This window comes from Lissotriton vulgaris, chromosome 2_1 (assembly GCF_964263255.1).
Source record: "Lissotriton vulgaris chromosome 2_1, aLisVul1.2, whole genome shotgun sequence".
Classification (NCBI taxonomy): Eukaryota; Metazoa; Chordata; class Amphibia; order Caudata; family Salamandridae; genus Lissotriton; species Lissotriton vulgaris.
This window is the reverse complement of record NC_141687.1, coordinates 47205796-47224075: the sequence shown is the minus strand read 5'-3', so window position 1 is coordinate 47224075 and position 18280 is coordinate 47205796. Positions and strand designations below refer to the sequence as shown.

Below are 18280 nucleotides of genomic sequence, written 5' to 3'. Positions count from 1 at the left end.
CACGAGGTGCAGATGTAAATACCACCACCAGTTCAAAAGCCCCTCGCAGAAATCTGTCCCACGTAGTGCCGAACAATCAGGAGCTACCCAGTAAAGGTGGAAACCCAGCAGCAGTACCTGAAGGCCGATTGGCCAGGGCCGTTGCAACAATCTCTTGGCAGAGCAGGGGGGCCCTCCGGAGGACCCCCAGGTGGACACGGGGCAAGTCGACCAGCAAGCACTCTCCAGCCGGTGGGCAGGGTCCAGCGTCGCACTCCCCAGCATCCCCAGAGTAGAGGGCCCAGCAGCCGAGTCGTCCGGGGGGTACCATGTCTCGACACACGGCGGGATACACAGGTCCCACCCGCCGGTCACCGGGTACAGCAGGTCCGGCGGGGAACAGCCAGCAGCACAGTCGTCCGGGAGCTCACCAGGCATCACTCCATTTAGTCGGTCTCCCAGGTCACGGGCGCAAGCCCGCATAGATGACCGCAGATCGTGCAGGGCAATGAATACATCCGCAAGGGCAATGGGCCCCACAGCAGCAGAGTCCCGCACCCGGAGGGCGTCGCCATGTTGTCGTCCACTGTAGTGGCTGCCGGAGCCCATCACAAAGGCAAAGCCGATAGTGCAAGCAGTGGGCGCAATCACCACTAAGCCACGATGAAAGTTAATCTCCCGCCGTCCGGGGCCTGCCGTAAGCAATTTTCATCATGGAGAGCGTCTCTTGGAAACCCCCGGGGACTACCAGCAGAGGTGCAGGGCGCCTGGTAAAATGGCGTCTACCGCAGCGCCAAAGGATAGTGAAATCACCCAGCGCCGGACCTGGGACGGATGAGGGATACAATGCAGCTCCTGCTACAGTATCGAAGCAAACATGGAAGCGCGGGCCGGGCGGCACACTGTAGCAATCATTGCAACAGTAGCACAGCAGCCTCCGGCCCCTTCCGCTGCTGCCGGGTCAAGGGGCAGCCTCTCCGGAGAACAAAGACCCGATCCCTCACACGCCGCGGTGGGGCAGGGTAAAGGCGAATCTTCGGTTCCACAGCGAGCTGACCGACGGGGAACACACCATTCGAGGCGGAAGCTCAGCCCGGCTCCGAAGCGCCGGTTTTCATTCAGGATAGAGATCAGGATCCGCTGCGCTTTGGGCAGAAAGCCGGCGGGTCAGCGGAGCCGAGGAGTCAGGCGGCCATCGCGGTTGCTGGCTTGGCTCCTCCCCCCCGTAAATCTTATTTTTAACAGGCAGACTGTCCCCAGTATCCACTTCATGGGTGCACCAGGTAGTCTGACTTGGAGTCAGAGAGAACATATGTCTGTACTGATTGAGTACCTGTCTGCAATCAGTTTGCTTCTGGTCAGTGAGGTTGCCTGCCAAGGATACACCATCTACTGACCGATCATCAGGCTTCTGTAAGAGCAGGTCAGGGAGTGGATCACTCTCTTCCTCCTGTCCCTCACCAGTAGCCATGAGTAAGCCCAGGTCTGCCCCGTCAACATATGGTTTCAGTCTGTTGACATGAAGCACCCTATAGGGGCCCCTGGGAGTTCCAACGTCTACCAAATAAGTAACCTCTCCCTTGTGTTCAACAATTGTATGGTGGCCAATCCACTTGTCTTGGAGGGATGCTGGGGCCACAGGCTCCAACACCCACATTTCTGTCCTGGCTGGTAAACAGTCAGTCCAACCTTTTGGTCATGCCAGGCTTTCTGTAATTCCTGGCTAGCCTCAAGGTTTTTAGTTGCCTTTTTCGTGTACTCAGCCATCCTGGAGCGGAGGCCAAGTACATAGTCCACAATATCCTGTTTAGGGGGTTTGAGAGGTAACTCCCATCAATCCTTCACCAGACACAATGGGCCTCTTACAGGATGCCCAAACAGAAGTTCAAAAGGGCTGTAGCCAACCACCTCTGAGGAACCTCCCTGTATGCAAACAAAAGGCAGGGTAGTAGGATGTCCCATTTCCGCCTAAGCTTTTCTGGGAGACCCTTGATCATACCCTTTAAGGTTTTGTTGAATCTTTCAACTAAACTATTGCATTGTGGGTGTTAGTTTGTGGTGAATTTGTAGTTCACTACACACTCCTTCCACATTGCAGTCAAGTAGCTAGACATAAAGTTTGCATCTCTGTCAGATACTACCTCCTTTGGGAAACCCACTCTTGAGAACACTCCCAAGAGGGCTCTGTAGTGGTCCTAAGGGGAATTGCCTCTGGGTACCTAGTGGCATGGTCCACCACCACTAGGATAATCCTGTGCCCAGATGCTGTTTGAGGATCCATGTTGGACAGGCCACATGAAGGGCCGCTCTCCCCCGGCCCAACCAGGCCTGAGTCCAGTCCCGCAAGTACCACACACCACCATTGCACGTCCTCCGTCCCCTCAGGGACCCCTGCCCTCGAGCATGTCGACCTCGTGGGCCCGATCCACTGCCGGCCCACGCGCCCAGCCTGGGGCGCCATCTTGGACACTCCACCACGAGGCCGCCTGGCCCCCGATCGACCTCAACCCTGGGCCTGGCCCGGCCTCAGACATTCCGGCACCACCCTCCACCCAGGAGGTGAGCGGGCTACTTGGCAAGTCAATGGGAGAAAGAGGTGCCGATGGCTCTCCCCCACCAAGTGCCGCTCGCCCATCGCCTCCCCGGGCGCTGGCTCCACCCCCCTGCTGGGTGTCTGGACTCCCTCATCCCGGACCTCCCGACCTCCAAGTGCGAGGGTCCGGACATCAAAGCACGCCAGCCCTATAACTGGGGCAGCTCCAGAGCAGGAAGGCAGTTGTATCTTGGAGTCGAGAGACGTAAAGAGGAACTCATCCTGGACGGACTACTGGCGCTGCCGTAGCTCTGTCTTGTGCACCATCGTCCTGCCTGTTGGCGCTGCCACAGCCGTCGTAATCTTCATCACCTTCATCGTCGTCGGGACCTGCTGGCGTGGCCGCGGACCGTTGTAACCGTCATCTTCACCGGGACCTGCAGGCTCCGCCGCGGACCGTCGTTTTCCTTCGTCCATCTCGGGACCTGCCTGGCTCCGCCGCGGCCCGATCATCCAGAACGCCGAGCTCGAGGATTGAGAGCTATTTTCCACTCGTTGGTAACAAAGACTGTCCCGCTACCCCTTTCCTAAACCAGAGACTAGAACCGAGGGGACCCCTGAGTCCAGACCTCCTTGTATCCATCATCGTAACCTAAGAATTGCATATAAAGTCTCGTTAACCTTCAACCTTGTGTGGTGTCCGTCTGTGGGGGGGAAGTTACTTATCTGTACAGTCGTTGGAGACGGCTCTCCCTGGAGACCTCTCCCCGTAACCTCGGCCGACCCTCCCGGTCCGTCTAACATTGGTGGCCAGCGGCGCGATCCGAATCACCGCATAAACGTACAGAGAGTAGCTCACCCCACGACGAAGTCACAATGACCACGAAAGAGAGCGGATCAACCGAGAAATTCCAAATGGAGAAATTGGAGGAGTACAACCATCGTGAACTAAAACAATTCTGCATCGAACTGGGTATCGCTACCACCGGACTGAGTACCAAGGACGATTTTAAGCATGCCCTAGAATCTTGGGCAGAGACCGGGGCTGCCGGAACCCCTGATCAAAGCACCGTAGAAAAAACGACCACGGCCCCTGAAGGGCAAAGAACGGGTCTCTCGCAAGACGAGATCCAGGAAAGAGAAAGGACCCGACTACACGAACTAGAAATGGCCCGACTTAAAATGGACGTTGAACTTAAGTTGGCCGAACAAAAAATCAACTTAGAGCACCTGCGTCTCCGAGAAGAAAGAGAGGAGAAACAGAGACAAAGGGAGCTCGAGGAGAAGAAACTAGCGTACGAACACGAACGGAACCTAGCCGAGATCAACCTACGCAAGCAGAATAAAGAAGCAGGGGTGCCCGAGCGACCCCCCACCTCAGGGACCACAGACAAAAAGGTACACATCCCCAAAGATGTTGTCCGAGAATATTTCAGAGAGGACGACATCCAGCAATGGTTTAAAGCCTATGAAATCGCTATGACTGCACACCGGATCGATAGAAGCGACTGGGGAGCCGGTCTCTGGGGAAGATTCCTCAACGAGGGCCGCGACACCCTGCTACAGCTCCCGGACCACCAGATGACCTCCTACGACCATATGAAAGCGGCACTCCTCACCCGCTATGGTCTCACACCCGAGATGTACCGTCAGAGGTTCCGAGACTGCACCCGCATCCCGGGTACAACTTGGGTGGACTATGTAACATACTTTAGCCGAGCCTTCGAGGGCTGGATCCGAGGAAGCAACGTCACGACCTACGAGCAATTATTTAATCTGATGGTATGGGAGCATCTGTCGAACAATTGCTTCATTGAACTCCGCCAGCACCTCCTCGACAGCAAGTTAACGGATCCCCGGCAGCTCGCAGCCGAAGCTGACCGGTGGGAGATCACCAGAGTGGGCCGGAATGGGTCCTACGAACAGAACCGGAACAACAATGGTCAGCACCGACCCAGAGGAGGAGGAGGGGGCCAAGGGCGAGGAAGAGACAACGCCCCGGTCGCCCCCACTACCAACACCACCCCCCCGGCCAACCGGGGCAGCACCCCAGCGCGACCGGGGTACAGAGCCAATGTCACGTGTCACCGATGTCAACGAGTCGGCCACTATGCGAACGACCCAAACTGCCCGCAGTACCAGAGCCCAAGACCCCGCCAAGTGGCCGCTGCAGCCCTAGGGGAAGAACAGATCTCCGAGGAGCAGGAAGAGTACGAACAAGAGCATCAAGAGTGGGAGCCAGCCGCCATGGCTCTAGCCTGCTTAGGGGGGAAAGACATGGTCCCGCGGGTCCCCCTACCCGCTAACACCCAGAAGTACAGCCAATGGGTGAGCATCAATGGACACCAGGCCGAAGCCCTTCGTGACACCGGGGCCAGTGTAACAGCCGTCCGCTGTCACCTGGTGGCCCCAGAACAGTATCTACCGAACATTCTCTGCCCTGTACGATCAGCCGATAACTCGGAAAGCCTGTGTCGGATGGCCCGCGTCCCCTTCGAATGGGGGGGGGTCTCCGGCATGTTGAAAGTAACGGTCCGAGACGATGCCCCCGTAGACTGCCTCCTGGGCAATGACCTGGAAAGCTCTCCGTGGGCCGCCGTGGAGAGAAAGGAACACCTGGGGATGTTGGGCGTCCCAGACTGGGCGTGCGTCACCACCCGTTCCATGGCCGCCCGTGCCAACCACCGGCCAGAAGAACCCGAATGGCCGGCGCCACCGCCTCCGGTCGCCCCAGCCGAAAACACCGACCGCAACATTCCCTCCGAACCAGCCCAACCTACCGACCTCGCTAACCTCGACCAGTGGCCTCAAGAAGGGGGGCCCACGCAAGAACAATTTCGCCAAGAACAGAAGACCTGTCCCTCCCTCGAGGGACTCCGCCAGCAAGCGCTCGCCCAAAGCGCAGGGGATACCTCCGGAACTCATTGGGTCTACTGGGACAATGACCTGCTGTACAGCGAGCAAAGAATCGCCGAGCTGGGGAGCAACCGAGTACTAGTGGTACCCCTCCGTTTCAGAGACTTCCTGTTAAACCTGGCCCACAATGTCCCCCTGGCAGGACATCTGGGACAAGATAAAACCTACAGTCGCCTAGTGACCCACTTCTTCTGGCCCAAAATGAGGAACGATGTGCACCAGCATTGCCGATCTTGCCCCACGTGCCAAGCCAGTGGAAAGAGCGGCCGCAAACTAAAGGCCCCCCTGCAACCTTTTCCCGTGGTCACTACCCCGTTTGAGAGAGTCGGAATAGACATTGTGGGGCCCTTGGACCCACGCACAAAACAAGGCCATCGATTCATCTTGGTGCTAGTGGACCACGCCACCCGCTACCCTGAGGCTGTTCCTCTGCGAACTGTGACAGCCCCGGTAGTCGGCCGGGCCCTGATGGGGATCTTCTCCCGTGTGGGCTTCCCCCGAGAAGTCGTCAGCGACAGAGGCACGAACTTTATTTCCAAATACATGAAGTCCCTCTGGCAACAGTGCGGGGTCACCTACCGATTCACAACCCCCTATCACCCTCAAGGGAACGGACTCGTTGAGCGGTTCAACCGCACGCTCAAGGGAATGATCGGGGGGTTGGAAGAGCCCCTCCGTCGCCAGTGGGATGTGCTGCTGCCGTGCCTCCTCTTCGCGTATCGAGAGGTCCCCCAGAAATCCCTGGGCTTCAGCCCATTTGAACTGCTATATGGACACCCAGTGCGAGGGCCGCTCAGTCTCGTCAAAGAAGGCTGGGAGATGCCTCCGTTAAAGAACCCTCCAGATGTCTTCCGGTACCTCCTCACCCTCCGCAACCAGACCCGGCGGTTCAGAGAACTAGCGAAGGCCAACCTAGAGGCCAGTCAAGAGGACATGAAAAAATGGTATGACCAGAATGCCTCATCCATTGAATTCGAACCTGGCCAACAGGTATGGGTGATGTCCCCCACTGAGCCATGCGCCCTACAAGACAAATGGACGGGGCCCTTCAAAGTAATAGAGCGCAAGGGTCCTGCCACCTATCTCATCGACATGGAATCCTCCCGGAACCCCCTCCGGGTCCTCCACGCTAACAGACTAAAGCCCCACTTTGTGCGAACAGAGCTCAGCCTCCTGATGGCCACAGACACTGGGGTTGAAGAAGACTCCGAGCCTCTCCCTGACCTCCTACGGACTCAAGAGCAAGACGGCTCCGTGGATGGGGTTCGGCTCTCAGAGGCCCTCACCAGAGAACAACGCCAAGAGTGTCAAGCCCTCCTATCACAGTTCGCCAGCCTGTTCTCCCTCACCCCAGGTGTCACTTCCTGGTGTGTGCACGATGTGGACACCGGGGACAGCCCCCCTATCCGCCACCGGGCCTACCGCGTGCCAGACCGGGTACGGGCCTGCATCCAGGAAGAAATAGCCAAGATGCTCACGCTCGGGGTCATCGAGCCCTCAGACAGTCCCTGGGCCAGCCCTGTCGTACTGGTCCCCAAAGCAGCTGCCCCCGGCACCACACCAGAACTCCGGTTCTGCGTAGACTACCGGGGCTTGAATGCGGTCACCAGAACAGACGCGCATCCCATCCCCCGGGCAGATGAACTAGTCGACCGAATGGGAGCTGCCCGCTACCTCAGCATCTTCGACCTGACAGCAGGCTATTGGCAGATCGGCCTCACACCCCGGGCGCAAGAACGTTCTGCCTTCTCCACCCCCGATGGCCATTACCATTTCACGGTCATGCCCTTCGGCATGAAGAATGCCCCAGCAACATTCCAACGGCTCGTCAATCAGGTCCTGGCGGGGCTCGAAGGATTCAGCGCCGCCTACCTAGACGACATCGCTGTATACAGCCACCATTGGACCGAGCACCTCCACCACCTCCGAGCAGTGCTGCAAGCCCTCCAGCGAGCTGGCCTCACGATCAAGGCCAGCAAGTGTCAAATTGGGCAAGGGTCTGTAACCTACCTCGGACACCAGGTGGGAAGCGGCCTAGTGGCCCCTCTACAGCTGAAAATTGCCGCCATCCAGGCATGGCAGCCCCCCATCACCCAAACCGAGGTACGAGCCTTCCTGGGCCTCACGGGCTACTACCGAAGGTTCGTGAAAGACTATGGTACCATAGTGGGGCCCCTCACAGAACTCACGTCAAAGAACCAGCCCAAGAAAGTCACCTGGACCCCAGAGTGTCAAACTGCATTTGAACAATTGAAGGCCGCCATGTGTTCCGCCCCTGTGCTCCAGGCCCCAGACTACAGCCGGGAGTTCGTAGTCCAGACGGACGCCTCCGACCAGGGCATTGGGGCAGTCCTGTCTCAAGTGAACACCGAAGGCCTTGATCAACCGGTGGCCTTCATCAGCCGGAGACTCCTACCACGGGAGCAACGCTGGAGCACCATAGAGAGGGAAGCCTTCGCTGTGGTATGGGCCCTCAAGAAGCTCCGGCCCTACCTTTTTGGGACCCACTTTCGGGTGCAGACCGACCACCGACCCCTGCAATGGCTGATGCATATGCGGGGGGAGAACCCAAAGTTGCTACGCTGGTCCATCTCCTTGCAAGGTATGGACTTCACAGTCGAACACCGGCCTGGGCCAGATCACGCCAACGCGGATGGCCTGTCCCGGTTTTTCCGCCTCGACGAGGAGAGTCCCCAAGAGGATGGGTAACTCTCCCCGCCTTCAGCTGGGGGGGACGCATGTTGGACAGGCCACATGAAGGGCCGCTCTCCCCCGGCCCAACCAGGCCTGAGTCCAGTCCCGCAAGTACCACACACCACCATTGCACGTCCTCCGTCCCCTCAGGGACCCCTGCCCTCGAGCATGTCGACCTCGTGGGCCCGATCCACTGCCGGCCCACGCGCCCAGCCTGGGGCGCCATCTTGGACACTCCACCACGAGGCCGCCTGGCCCCCGATCGACCTCAACCCTGGGCCTGGCCCGGCCTCAGACATTCCGGCACCACCCTCCACCCAGGAGGTGAGCGGGCTACTTGGCAAGTCAATGGGAGAAAGAGGTGCCGATGGCTCTCCCCCACCAAGTGCCGCTCGCCCATCGCCTCCCCGGGCGCTGGCTCCACCCCCCTGCTGGGTGTCTGGACTCCCTCATCCCGGACCTCCCGACCTCCAAGTGCGAGGGTCCGGACATCAAAGCACGCCAGCCCTATAACTGGGGCAGCTCCAGAGCAGGAAGGCAGTTGTATCTTGGAGTCGAGAGACGTAAAGAGGAACTCATCCTGCACGGACTACTGGCGCTGCCGTAGCTCTGTCTTGTGCACCATCGTCCTGCCTGTTGGCGCTGCCACAGCCGTCGTAATCTTCATCACCTTCATCGTCGTCGGGACCTGCTGGCGTGGCCGCGGACCGTTGTAACCGTCATCTTCACCGGGACCTGCAGGCTCCGCCGCGGACCGTCGTTTTCCTTCGTCCATCTCGGGACCTGCCTGGCTCCGCCGCGGCCCGATCATCCAGAACGCCGAGCTCGAGGATTGAGAGCTATTTTCCACTCGTTGGTAACAAAGACTGTCCCGCTACCCCTTTCCTAAACCAGAGACTAGAACCGAGGGGACCCCTGAGTCCAGACCTCCTTGTATCCATCATCGTAACCTAAGAATTGCATATAAAGTCTCGTTAACTCCATTTGTCCAACAATGTCAATCCCCACTCTCTCAAATGGAACCCCCACCACAGGTAGTGGTATCAGGGGGGCCTTTGTTGTACCACCTGCTTTGCCACTGGTTTGACAGGTGACACAGGAGCGACAAAACTCCTTTGTGTCTTCAGACTTGTGGGGCCAGTGAAAGTGAGGGACAATTCTGTCCCAAGTCTTGTTTTGGCCCAGGTGTCCTGCTGAATGAATATCTTGGGCTAGTGTCAAGAGGAAGCCCCTGAATTTCAAAGGTATAACCAACCTCCTGGCTGCACCAGGCTTGAGGTCTCTACTCTCTGAATACAGGAGTCCATCATCCCAATAAATCGTATGGGTGCCACTAGCATTCCCAGGAGCCTCACCAGCAGCCTGCTCTCTGAGGGGTTCAAGAGAAGGGCAGCTCAGCTGTTCCTGACTCAGATCTGCTCTGGACGGGCCCCCTGTCTCCAATAACTCAACCTGATCAGGCTCAAGCTCATCTGGGACAGTTCCTTCTTCAGGAGGACAATCATCTCCCTCAAGAGACTGATCCTCACTCTGAGTCAGGCACTGCCTTAACCCTACTGCTCATTTTCTTGGAAGGCACCTGGTCCATTATTCCAGAATCCAGGGCCTGTTCAGTTTTAGACATTTTGGCATGTGACCTAGTCACAGCAAACACATGTGCAGAGATTCCTTACATTTCTGCATGGGTCCTTACTCCACTCTAGACCAGGCTGAAGTCTCTAAATCATTGCCAAGCAAGCATTCAACAGGGAGGTCTGCATTTACCACAACTTTCTTGGGGCCAGTTACCCCTCCCCAGGAGAAATTAACAACTGCCAGGGCATGGTTGGTCCTGACTTTGCTAGCATTGCTCACTTGGTAAAGTTCACCAAGTATGATCTGTCCAGGGTCCACAAGGTCTTGTGTCACCTTTGTGTCACTTGCCCCCGTGTTCCTGTAGGCCATAGCCTCTTTTACATTTATCAAAAGGCTGCTGTCTGTATTTTCCCAAGTTACTGAGACTCACAAATGAGGACATATCCATTCCTCTATCAAAGACCAGTACAGCCTGAGTTGGAACTGTGACTAGGCCAGAGTCCACTTCAGAACCCAGGGTTAACCCTACTACACCCATCTGCTGAGTACCACCACCTGGAGCTGAAGTAGGGTGAACAGTTGCCTTAGGGGCAATGGTGGCTGGAGTTGAGTCTTTATTTCTAGTGCAATCACTAGTCCAATGGCTGTTCTGCTTACAGATTTTACACCATGGTTTCTTTTGGCCTTTCTTTTTGGAAGATTCGGAATCCCCACCATTAGAAGATTTTTGGGGGCCTTGTGAAGACTTCTGGTCTTTACCCTTTTCCTCACCCTTATTACGATCTTGCTTCTTCTGGTCACCGCCTTGGTTCTGTACCTTCTGCTTTACCCTGGTTCTGACCCATTTGTCTGCCTTATTTCCCAATTCTTGGGGAGAGGTCAGATCAGAGTCTACCAGGTGCTGATGCAACAGCTGATTCTGACAGGTATTAAGGATCTGCTCCCTCATAATCAAGTTGTATAATCCTGTATAATCACACACTTTACTGCCCAGTAACCAGCTCTCAAGAGCCTTGGTAGCACAATCAACAAAGTCAACCCAGTCCCGAGTCGGAGTCTTTTGGGTATATCTGAACTGTAGTCTATACTGCTCAGTGGTTAGGCCAAACCCATCTATTAGAGCACTCTTCAGGACTTTGTAATCCTCAGCATCCTCTTCTCTTACAGTGAGGAGCTTGTCTCTACCTTTGTCTGCAAAGGAGAGCCTCAAGATTGCTGTCCACTGCTCATGGGGGACCTTCTGAACTTTGCAGGCCCTTTCCAGTGCAGTTATCCATTTGTGGATGTCATCTCCACTCTGGTAGGTAGGGAAAATCTTGTTTAAGTTTCTATGGTCATACGACCCTTCCCTACCACAAGGGACGTTTCTGCCACCATGGGGCTCTAGTCCCATCTTTTTTCTAGCCTTTTCAAGCTCTAAGGACTCCCTTTCTAAGTCTTTCGCTCTTCTCTTGGGAGATGTACCTCCTATGAGCAGAGACAGATGTCCCTACAGATTGTTAGAATGATAAGATTCCTGCGAAGGAGATCTTGACTGTCTAGGCACACCCCCAACTCTTCCTGGTGGGACAAAGACAGGGCCACTCTACCTTATTCATCTCCAGTAGGAGCTGGATTGTCCAGGTCTAGGTCATTGTCGTGTGCCTGGTCAACATCAGAGTCTGAGTCCTGGTGGTTTGGACCACTGGGCTCTTCTCCCTCTGCTGTTACCACCCTACTGCCTACCCTTTCAGGCTCTGCAGCCTTCCTAAGGTCATCTAGCAGTAACACCTCTATGAGGCGTTGGGTGTTGGCATTTTTGCCTGTCTTCAAGTTCCTCATAGGACACAGAACCCTTAATTCTAAAAAAGGGAATGTGTCATACTTGGATGCCTGTACCATACTGACATCTGGCAGGGATCCACTGATTCCTGGCCTTGAATACATAACTAGTGAGGTGTGATGTATGCACTACCTACTCTAGTTGTTTACCTACTAAACTCTCTTGAGTTTTAGAAAGGGCGTGTTAAGTCCTTAACACACAACTTTAAGTTCATTAGAACTTACTGTATTTAAGCTTGTATTATATGTAACTATGGTACCTTTAGTGGTTTTCAAATGATCAATCACTTGAGATTATCTGGTAAAACAATGGCAAGCTGGAATCCCACACGCTGCACACCAATGTGAGAAGTTGGCCTGGCATATGCTGTCCACTATTCTAGTGGGCTCCTTGCACCAGTCCAAACGACCCTTATTGTATTGATGGTAGGTTTAAAGACAACCTATATAGAAAGCTATCGTAGTGGTAGCTGTGGATAGCATCCTTCAGGCTAAGTCTTGAAGGAATGTAAAGCAGCTTCTTTTACCAGTCTATAATCTCATGAATGACCAAATGAAAGGAAAACAACACCAGGTATATATATAAAATGTATGTATTTATTCTAAACACATCCCTCTAGTCTCTTTGTGAGGCTAGAGGCAAAAGTACATTCAGTAAACTTAATTAGCACACAGTAAATTAGCACAATATACTTTGAGCCCTAGGGGCTTACCAAACCATATATTAAGACAGTGGTATAAGAACCACAACTGACATAGAGACAAGGCCTAGAACCTTTAGAACCGCTAGGGCCACCAGGAACCACCCAAGGTAGTGACACAGTGGAGTAGTGTGGCTCACTGGTTAGAGGCGGCAGCCCCGGAAGCAGAGGACGGCCCGGGACCAGGGTTCAATTCCCGACGCGGCAGGGTCGTGAACCAGGGTCAGCGGACTCGATAATTCTCGCCTCGGTGCCTACTCTAACCAGGGATCCCACTTGGCAACTCTGGGCATTAGCTTGCCTCACCTCCACAACGGCCCCCCACAAACGCCGGGGATGCCTGGTTTCACCTTGGAGATACCCAGGAGGGAACATCTTACAGGGAAAGCCAGGACGGGTTCCCCAGCGGTCTATAGCGCCAGGACGCCTCCGGGTAGCAGTGCGCTTTACAAGACACACACATTTACAAGACACACACATTTACAGGGGACCCACTGGGGTGCATGCAGAGTCTAAACACAGCTGCGAATCACAATGAACTTCTATGGGGAAATTCGTGGTTGGAATTTTAAAGATTAAGGACACTTAGAAGAGGACTTGGAGCAAATCCCTTTAGAACTAGGAGGTTCTAAAGTCAATACCCACGGGAGCACCGGAGTACTCGAGTTACCTCACCCTGGGAAGCATGGTGTATTTTCGTGTCCGGTTTCGTCGTCAATTTCAATGGTGATCTGCTGCAAAGTGCTGCTGGCGTCCAAGTGGAAAGTGTCCGGGTGGATCCAAGGTTGGATCGGAGATTTGAAGAACCTGAAAGCAGAGGGGACAGAGTTTGGGTCACTTGCCAGTGACCAGGAAGGCAGTGAGCGGATGCCTACCGATCTCAGGTGATTTCAGGTGAAGAAGGTGAAGCTTGACTCTTCAGCCACGAGGACCAGGAGGCGTCGACGATGACCAGGTGCTGGATTCGAGCTGTCCCACGAAGGATGTTGAGTGCTGCGGTGTTGGTTTCCAGATTGGATCCAACAAGCATTGGCAACAGCAACCCACGTAGAAAGCAGAGATTGTTTTCGGTGCAGACCAGCAAGGTCTGAGGGACTCACCACGTGGGGAGTCAGGGTACATCTGAAGCAACCAGGGAAGCCTAAGGAAAAGAAGAGTTACCTTTGTGGGGACCCACCAGTCGACGGACCAGGGATCGCGAAGGGACCTCGAGCAGAAATGCTAGAAGTGGGCTCATGGAACACTAGTGGAGTATATGGTCACAATCTTCGGTGCAGATGGTGCTCGGGGCTTGGACCACAAATAGCACAATGCACAACTTCGGGACAGCCCGGGAAGGCGATGCACTAGCAAATGTGCGCGGTGTCCAGGAGTTCCGGTTCCACGTCAATCGTGAGGGCTGCGGGTCTCAGCTTTGCTGGGATCTCGTGTCGGCCTCAGAGAAGTCTGGAAGTTTGTGTCCTGAGTCGCAAATACTTCGGAGTCCGGCTGGAGCTCTGGAAATGCAGACCGGCAAGACGCTTCTTTGGTGCCTGTTTGAACAGGGGAGTCACTCCTTGACCCCAAGGGAGATTCTTCAGTCCTCTAGTCGATATAGTGTGTCGAAGTTCCAGGATTCAACTTCAGAGTTTCGTCCAGGTATAATCTAAAGTCCTTAGGACTGGGGTCCCATACTTAGACTAAGAAAGGGGGTTGGACATACTCTAGGGACCCACCTATGGGAGGGTCTGGGAAGAGGGGTGGTTACACTCCTTTCCCTTTGTCCAGTTTTGCACCAGAGCAGGGGCTGAGTGCCCCTGCAACCGGTTTGAACTGGGGTATGCACAGGGACACCAAGTGTGCCCCCAGCATTGTCTGAAAAGCATTCTCTGAATGCACCCACCCAGCCCCAATACACTAAAGCCTGTCTGGGAGGTGGTTACACCTCCCTGTGACAGGAAACCTATTGTCCAGGCCTCCCCTGTTGGAGTTTTGTCCAGCAGCAGGAGATCAGACCCATGTCTGTGGCTGCAGGATCCATTTTGTGATGCTAGGGTTCTTTTAAACTATTACCGGTTAGGTCAGTTTGTACATGTCTCGCCCTCTAGAAGGGTGGAATTCTACCCCCGCTGCCAGGACTGGCGGGGGTAGGATTCCAAAGTGTTTGACACCAAACACGACATGTTTCCATGCAGCCATTCCAAAGTTAGCATTTACAGAGAGGTTATAATGCATTGAAGAGTATATGGTCTGGCTGCATCACAGAACAGCCGCATGGAATAGGCTCCGAAACCTGCAGAGGAGCCCAGCTCATGCATGGGCACCCTCTCATACAAAACCAAGCACTCTGCCTCAGGATTGATAAGGCCTGCCATAGGAGTGACTGATAGGTTTATATGTGTCAGTGATTAAAGGTAGATATAGGTAACCTATATCTTAGTAAGGGGAGCATTCACCACCTTACCCAGGCCACAGTAGCAGACCTGTGGTGCCATTTTGGGAGGTTTCCCAGGGGTGGCATAATACATGATTCAGCCCCTGGTAGGCCTCTGGGGTACCTATGCCCTTAGTACCTAAGGTACCAGATACTAGGGGCTCACAAGGGTAACGCAGTAACCAATCTGGAATGTACCTAGAGTACATGCAATCATTGTAGAGAGGAAGCAGCTAGGCTGGGGTCCTGAATAGCAGGGTCCCAGCTAGACTAAAGTATAAAAACAGTGAAACACCAGCAAAAAGTGGGGGTAACCATAGTAAGCAGATCCTACTCTCCTACACTTTGCGCCTGCATCCATGGTGTCTATTTTCTAAAGAGCAGGGATTTGAAAGGTAGATGGTGAAAGGGGAATAATGCAACCGTGTGCACATCCATCAACAAGGCTTTTATTGGCAGTGAAGCTCTCTCCGTGAACCATTCCGTCAGGTCCTCCTCTCCTCCCACAGGCATCTGACAAATGCAAAGCCATCACTCACTTCAACACAGACTAGATCAACGAAATCAGATCCCACATTGCCATCGCAGAAACAGTCACTCCATCACACAGGGAGAGCTTTCAACCTCCTCTCACACATGAAACTCACTCACCCCTAAAGTGTCTCCAGGCCGTTTTCTGTGAAGATGACATGAAATCATGTCAAGAAGATGCCACCCTACATCTAAACACCTCCTTCACCCAAGGAAGCATTTGTTATGTTAATGTTAATGTTAATGTTATAGTGATTTGTATAGCGCGCGGCTGCCCCAGCCAAGGAGGACAAGCAGGAGAAGAGATGTGCTCCTCAGCTGAAGGAACACATTTTGGTTCCTGCTTTTTGGGGTCCCAGACCACAGATGCTTGTGCTGCCCCTTCAATAAGAATTGTGTGTGAGGGTGCTGAAAAGGGGTGGCATCTAGTTGCATGGAGTATGACCCCAGTGCCAAGAAGTCTTGTGAAATATAATAACTACAGGGAGATCTTTGGGTGTTTGCACAGAGTTGCCACTGGACACCGCAGTGTGTGCAACGCTCTGAAGAGACCGCTGCTGAGTGTCTTTTTGCTGTTGGGCACTGCTGAGGGGAGCCTTATGCCGATTGATGCTGCTGTGTGTACAATGCGCCGAAGAGACCCCCACCTGGGGCGTTTTTGTGATGGGGTGCTGCTGAGGGAAGCCATATGACGCTGGATGCTGCAGTGTGTGTGACACCCCGAAGAGACCCCGCTGGAGCATTTTTGCGGTGGGCCACTGCCGAGGGGTTCCAAATGCCGCTGGATGTTGCGGTGTGTTGTCAACCCAAAGGGAACTCCGCTGGGGCGTTTTTGCGGTGGGGCACAGCTGAGGGGTTCCAAATGTCGCTGTATGCTGTGGTGTGTGTGACACCACGAAGAGACCACCGCAGGGAGCGTTTTTGCGTTTGGGTGCTGCTGAGGGGAGCCATATGCCACTGGACGCTGCAGTGTGTGTGTGACACCCCGAAGAGACCACCGCCGAGGTCATTTTTGCTGCGGAGGCTGCTGTGGGGCAGAATGGTGCTGTGATCAGCATGACCGTCTGCTTGCTGGTTTGTGGGAAGTAGAAGGAGTGCATGTGGAAAGGTGTATGAGGTCAAGAGGAGTAAAACTTTGTTGGGATGGAGAGAACAGCGGGCTTTGGGAATTGTATTGGACCCCAACCATCCTGATCAAGTGCTGCGGACTACACAACCGGATGTAGAAAAATAGAAGAACAAATATCCTACATTTTTTCCTCAGAATTTGGAGTGGGAAATCCGAACATCGTATTGTCCTGAAGGAAGGGGCTGTGCCGAGGGTGCATAACGTTCCTCAGTTAATGCCACTCTGTGGCTGTAGCAGTGTTTGACAGCTCCCTCCAGCTCCTCTGTTAATGCCACACTGTGGCAGTAGCAGTGTTTGCCTACTCCCTTCAACTCCTCTTGGGTTAATACATCATTGTGGCTGTAGCAGTGGTTTCGAGGTCATGCCAGCTTCTCGGTTAATGACTCACTACTGCTGTAGCAGCGTTTATCAGCATCTTACAAGAACTTCAGTTAATACCACAATGGGGCTACAGCTGTGTGTTTTCATCCGAACACCCCAACTGAACCTTTCCATCCATGAGGGATGATGGTGGCAGAGCACCACGTACTACTTCCAAATCCCAGCAACCAGCATGCGCAACGTCCAGGGCATCACAGGACCTCTCTGAGAACCATCAGACAGACTCTGCTAGTGAGGACACAGACGCACATCATAGATTCATATGTCTCAATAGCACTCAGCTTTCTGTACCAGTCACCATTTCCTGGTTACCTTCTGAGCCTCATTTTAAGAAGTATTACCTGTTACTAACCTGTGGACAGGTGATCCGGGGCGCCGGTCAGCCAACGTGGCACCAACAGGGCCATGAACATGGTGAACCCCACGATGAAGATGTTTCTCCCGGAGCCAATGTCAGCATACTGGAAGAAGGAGATGCCCACGCCCACTGCCAACCCATACGTCACACACAGAACACCACCTGCAAAGGCAAGAATGGAGTCAAAACTCTCCTCCAGTCAGTCCTAAATTACTGTTTATAGGCGTGAAGATCTGGGGCCTCAGGAACACATCCTGAAAACACTGCAATTCACAAAATCACAGGGACACAGACATTCTTTCAAATGTACTAAACCCATTTTTGCTATTTGGAAACAGGTCACCAAATCCCAAAACTGGTTTAGAAAAGCATAACATATGGGTATTTGGATGGAGCGTGTTTAGGGCGTCCCTTCCTGAAGGTGATTTGTCAAATATGTGTAAATTGTTTGCGAGTGAAATCCAGTCGCAAAACTTTGAAAAGTTACTGACTCCACAGTTGCAGAGAATGTAAAAAAAAAGTTTGTTGTGGAGTAGACAGTGGTCCACTTCCAACTCTCAAACAATCTTAAAAAATATATATTTGTTTAATACAGCCTTGAGTCTTTTAAGGAAAACAAACTGCATTAAGAATTACAAGTGTTCTTTATTTCAATGGGATCACAGGAATGGAGTTGTGCAGACCATCGCCCTTGCGGTGGCATCCAAGTATAGTCTCTATTTGTGACCTACCTCCTGACCAATGATGAGGTAGGTTGGATGGCAACGCATCATGATTTAGAACGGTCTAAACTGACTGATTAGAACACAGGTCGGATCGCAAAATTCTTTCCAAGAACAAACATTCAGTGTGAAATCAGCAATCACTTTTTTGAAATAAAAATTTCGTATATCTGGCCCCAGATGTTGATTAAATGTTGTACTGCTTGATACGGTTTATAGTGTAAGGCAGCACAATGATGACATCTCTGGTGTGACACATGATGGAAACCTCTTTCTGATGGTATCACATAACAAAGAATCTCTTCTATTGTGTAACAAGTTGCCTAAATCTTTGGTGTACAAGAATAAACCAATAGCATCTCGATTATGACATGCTCCAATGTCAAGCATTATATTGGTAATTTCTCCAGTCCGATACAACAATATAATGACATTTGGAATTTACATAATGAACACGCCTATGGTGATAACATCTGTTCTGTCGTTTAATATGCAGATAGCATTTCTGCGGAAAAACAACAAGCTGA

The 18280-nt window shown here is 53.4% G+C and overlaps 1 protein-coding gene across 1 annotated transcript in view; it reads right to left on the bottom strand.

Annotated features, from left to right (window-relative positions):
- The window catches only part of SLC23A3 (solute carrier family 23 member 3), a 412559-nt gene that overhangs the window by 105195 nt on the left and 289084 nt on the right, over nt 1–18280 (bottom strand). Inside the window, exon 10 of the mRNA XM_086954432.1 lies at nt 17026–17193. Within this exon, the coding sequence (XP_086810558.1) occupies nt 17026–17193 (168 nt within the window). The remainder of the gene's footprint in view (nt 1–17025; nt 17194–18280) is intronic.